The sequence below is a fragment of the Caloenas nicobarica genome, chromosome 25, assembly GCF_036013445.1.
Source record: "Caloenas nicobarica isolate bCalNic1 chromosome 25, bCalNic1.hap1, whole genome shotgun sequence".
NCBI lineage: Eukaryota > Metazoa > Chordata > Aves > Columbiformes > Columbidae > Caloenas > Caloenas nicobarica.
The window spans coordinates 2,670,436-2,674,746 of NC_088269.1; the positions used below are offsets into that span (position 1 = coordinate 2,670,436).

General features: G+C 61.7%; 1 protein-coding gene across 1 annotated transcript; it reads left to right on the forward strand.

The window, feature by feature from the left end:
- The first annotated feature begins 309 nt into the window (after nucleotides 1–309).
- On the forward strand, nucleotides 310–3,707 carry DGUOK (deoxyguanosine kinase). Its single transcript, XM_065651488.1, has 7 exons — nucleotides 310–388; nucleotides 662–774; nucleotides 864–1,045; nucleotides 1,719–1,866; nucleotides 2,657–2,772; nucleotides 2,890–2,989; nucleotides 3,249–3,707. Exons 1-7 carry the CDS (start codon nucleotides 310–312, stop codon nucleotides 3,324–3,326), a joined length of 816 nt encoding a protein of 271 aa, XP_065507560.1. The 3' UTR covers nucleotides 3,327–3,707.
- The last annotated feature ends 604 nt before the right edge of the window (nucleotides 3,708–4,311 follow it).

The window sequence follows — 4,311 nt, forward strand, 5'->3', positions numbered from 1 at the left end:
CCATCCTGGTGTCCCCAACCCCATCCTGGTGTCCCCAGTCCCATCCTGGTGTCCCCAGTCCCACCCTGGTGTCCCCAAACCCCACCCTGGTGCTCCCCCGCGCTGCCCCGCCCCCTGTGGGTGCCCCGCCCTGTCCCCAGTCCCGCGCTGTGGGCGGGGTCTCATTTGCATAAATTACCATCCCAGCCCCGCCCTGCGCGCGCCTCCAGCCCCGCCTCCCGCGGCTGCTCCCGCCCCCGCCCTCCCTGCCCCGCGCGGTGACGTCACGGGCGGAGCCGCGCGCGCCGTCCGTTTCCAGGTCATTAGCATATGACGCGGGAAAGCGGAAGCGGTGGCGGGATGGGGCGGGGCGGGGCCGCCCTGCGCCTGGCCCTGGAGGGGAACATCGGTACCGGGGGGGGCGGGGACACGGGGACACCCGGGGGGACAAGGGGAGGGGGGGGCACTGGGGGCAGAGGGGAGATTGGGGATGTGGGGGGGGCGCAAGATTTGGGATGTGGGGGGGGGCGCAGCCTGAAGCCTCTTAGGGTCCAATTTAATGTCTGTAATTAATGATTCTTGCTGCCCAGCTTAGGGGGGGACACCCCAAAAACCTACCTTACCCCACGGGTGGGTCGGGGGGGGCACAGGCTCACCCTGCGCTGCCCCCCCCTCCCCACAGCCGTGGGCAAATCCACCTTCCTGAAGCTGCTGGGTGCCACCTTCCCCGAGTGGCACTTGGTGACCGAGCCCGTGGCACAATGGCAGAAGGTACCGGCCAGCGGCGCGGCGCAGGTAACACTGGCTCCCGCTTGCGTGACGGCACCGTCCGGCACCACGCTGGGTGGGGGACACAACCTCACCCCCCGGCTTTTATTTGGCAGGTGGCCGTGGGCTCCGCCAACCTGCTGCAGATGATGTACCAGGAGCCGGCACGCTGGTCCTACACCTTCCAGACCTTCTCCTGCCTCGGCCGCCTGAAGGCGATGCTGGAACCGCCGCCCGAGCGGCCTCCCGGGACCCCCCACCCCGTGCAGGTGTTCGAACGCTCCGTCTACAGCGACAGGTACCCCCGGATTTAAATAGGGATGAAGGGGTTAAGTGGGATAATTAGCATCCCCGCGGCGCAAGTTGTGTCTTGGAGCTGCTGTCCCGAGTGATGCTTAATTACAGAAACGTGCTTGTTGGATGATTTGGGATGCCGTTATACCCCAAATAAGTTTTGCTCACGGCTGCTTGGAAAATGTGTGAATGGTATGAAAAGAAAGGAGGTTGGAGCCAGGGGGGGTCGGGCTCTGCTCCCAAGGAACAAGCGCCAGGACGAGAGGGACCAGCCTCAAGTTGCGCCAGGGGAAGTTGAGGTTGGAAATTTGGGATCATTTCTTCCCCAAAGCGCTGTTGGGCATTGGAACAGGCTGCCCAGGGCAGTGGTGGAGTCACCATCCCTGGAGGGGTTGAGCAGACGGAGATGAGGTTCTCAGGACAGGGGGCAGTGCCAGGGGTGGGTTATAATTGGACTCGATGAGCTTGAGGGGCTTTTCCAACCAAAACGATCCTGTGATTCTGCGATTCTGTGATTGCTCAGCCCCAAATTAAGGATTTCTGCCCTAATTAAACACCCACAGGTCCTGGTTTGTGCAAAAAAAAGGTGAATAAATGGCCGTGAAGCCACCTGGGCATGGAGGCGGCTGGGAGGTCCTAATGCCAGCTGCCCCGTCCCCTCTCTCCGTCCCTTCCAGGTACATTTTTGCCAAGAACCTCTTTGAGGCCGGACACCTGCAGCCGCTGGAATGGACCATTTACCAGGACTGGCATGGGTTCCTGCTGCGGCAGCTGGGGCCCCGCGCCGCCCTGCATGGCTTCCTCTACCTGCGGGCGACGCCGCAGGTGGGTTCAGCGGGGACGGGGACGGGGACGTGGCCGGCTCAGCTCTGAGCTCCTGGAGTTGCCAGAATGTTGGGGTTTAACCAGGAATTGCCGGGCTTCCCGTGGGAATGCGGGTGGGAGTCTTGCTGTGGAGCGGATTTTGGGGAGGGGGGGCTGCAACATCTAATGAGGATGTTTGATGGGGGTGTCCGGTGTTCGGCTGTGGTCCCTCCCCCGGGGCTACTGCGCTGGACTCCCTCATCCTGGTAACCTTCCCCCTGTCTCCCGTTAACATGCCGTCTCCCTGCATCCCATAATCTCTTGTCTCCCGCATCCCGTTCATCTCTCCCATTAACCTCCCATCTCCCTATGTCCCGTTAACCTTCCATCTCTCCCACGTCCCATTAACTCCCGTCTCTCCCGTTAACCTACCTCTCCCATCTTTCCTGTTAACTTTCCATCTCTCCGTTTAACCTCCTGTCTCCCCGTTAACCTTCCACCTTTCCCACATCCCATTAGTCCAGTTTCCCTGTATCCTCTTGTCTTCCACATCCCATCAACCTCCGTCTCCCCAAATAACCTTCCATCTCTCCTGCATCCCGTTAACCTCCCGTCTCTCCCATTAACCTTCAGTCTCCCTATGTCCCGTTCACCTCTTCTTTCCTGCATACCGTTAACCTCCCTCTCCCATCTCTCCCATTAACATCTCTCCCAGCATCCCAGTAACCTTCCCTCTCCCCCACATCCCGTTGACCTCTCATCTCTCCTGTTAACCTCCCGTCTCTCCCGTTAACCCCCGGTGCGGGTGCAGACGTGCCTGGAGCGGCTGCGGCGGCGGGCGCGGAGCGAGGAGTCGGGGATCCAGCTGCGCTACCTGCAGCAGCTCCACGCCCAGCACGAGCACTGGCTGGTGGAGAAAACCACCAAGTGAGTCCCAATCCGGCCCCCCCCGCGCTCCCCCCGGCACCCAGACCAGCCGCGGGTTTGGGGTGACCTCCCTGGTTTGGGGGTTTCTTTGATTTCACCCCTTCTTAATTTCTTCAGGGTCCACTTTGAGGACGTGAAGGATGCGCCCGTCCTGGTGCTGGACGTGGACAAGGACTTCGAGCACGATGTGGCCGTGCAGGGCGTCCTCATGGCACAGGTGGGCACGGCTCGGTGACATCCCGTTACTGGGAGCACTGGGACTGCCGTCGGGGTCGTGCTGACCTCCGAGCCTCCGCCTCATCTTCATTTTTCCACGGCAAAAATAATGTTCGCGCCCTTGGGCCGAGCTGGTTTTTAAACCAGCTCGGCCCAAGGGCGCGAACATTATTTTTGCCGTGGAAAAATGAAGCCATCCTGGTGCCGCCCCGGTGCTGTCCCGGTGCCATCCCAGTGTCTCAATTGGCTTCTCCCTGCAGGTGGAGGAGTTTGCGGTGGCGCTACGAGCCGAAGCTTCGCCATCGCGCCCCGACCCTCACCGAGCGCTGGAGCCGTGAAACTCCCACCAAAGACCCCGACGCCGCAGACAAGGGACAAATCCTGGTCCCCAACGGTCCCCCTCGGTCCTTTTAATCCGGGCGAGGGGTGTATTTAAAGCGCGGGCAGCACGGGGTGGTTTTACGGTGAATAACTGGGAGACGCAGCCGCGGGATGAGCTTCGGGGCGCCCCCCGTGCTCCCCCGCACGCTTGGGGGTCCCTGTCACCCCTGCCAGCCCCTCTCCATCCGCAGGGACCCCCAGCCGGGGGGGCTGGAGCCAGGGATGCTCCGTAAGGTTAAATTCCAACAGAAAAATCATGATGTTTAAGTTACACCATCCCCCATATTTGGTTATTTTAGATGTATATATATTTTTTGCCCTTAAATTAAAAACAAAGCGATGTCGAGCTCTTCTGTGTTTTGACCTGCGGGCGGGGGGGCTCTGGTGGGTGCTGTCCCAGGAGGTGCTGTCGTTCCTCTGATTTTGGGGTGTCTGTGGCTGGGAGAGCAGGGGGTGACCCTGCGGAGGTGGCCAGGGGGACGGTGCCCTGTGGGTCACACTGGGCTGAGTTTGGGGGAAACCCTGGGAATTTGGGTGGGTTTGGCTGGGGAGGGGGGTTGGCTCTTTAGGGGGGACCCCTTGGTGTGTGGGGGGGCGGGGATGGTGGCCCAGCCCCTTCCCGCCTTTAGAGGAGGGGTCGGGGGAGTGTGCGACCCTACATAAACACGGGGGGCGGGGCCGAGCACGTGTGAGGGGCACCTGCCCCGGAGGTAGCGGGGCGGGGGGGGGTAGATTTTGGGGCAAGAAACGGGGGATTTGGGGGGGGGGAGAACTATGGGGTAGGGTTTGGGGTGAGGGAGGGGAGCTTGCGGGGGCACCAGCGACCCTACAATAACAACAGAGCGGGACCTGCGCGGACCCCGCTTAACGACCCTGCAATAACAACAGAGCGGGGGCGCGGAGGTGGACCCGGGGCTGGCGACCCTACAATAACAACCCGGA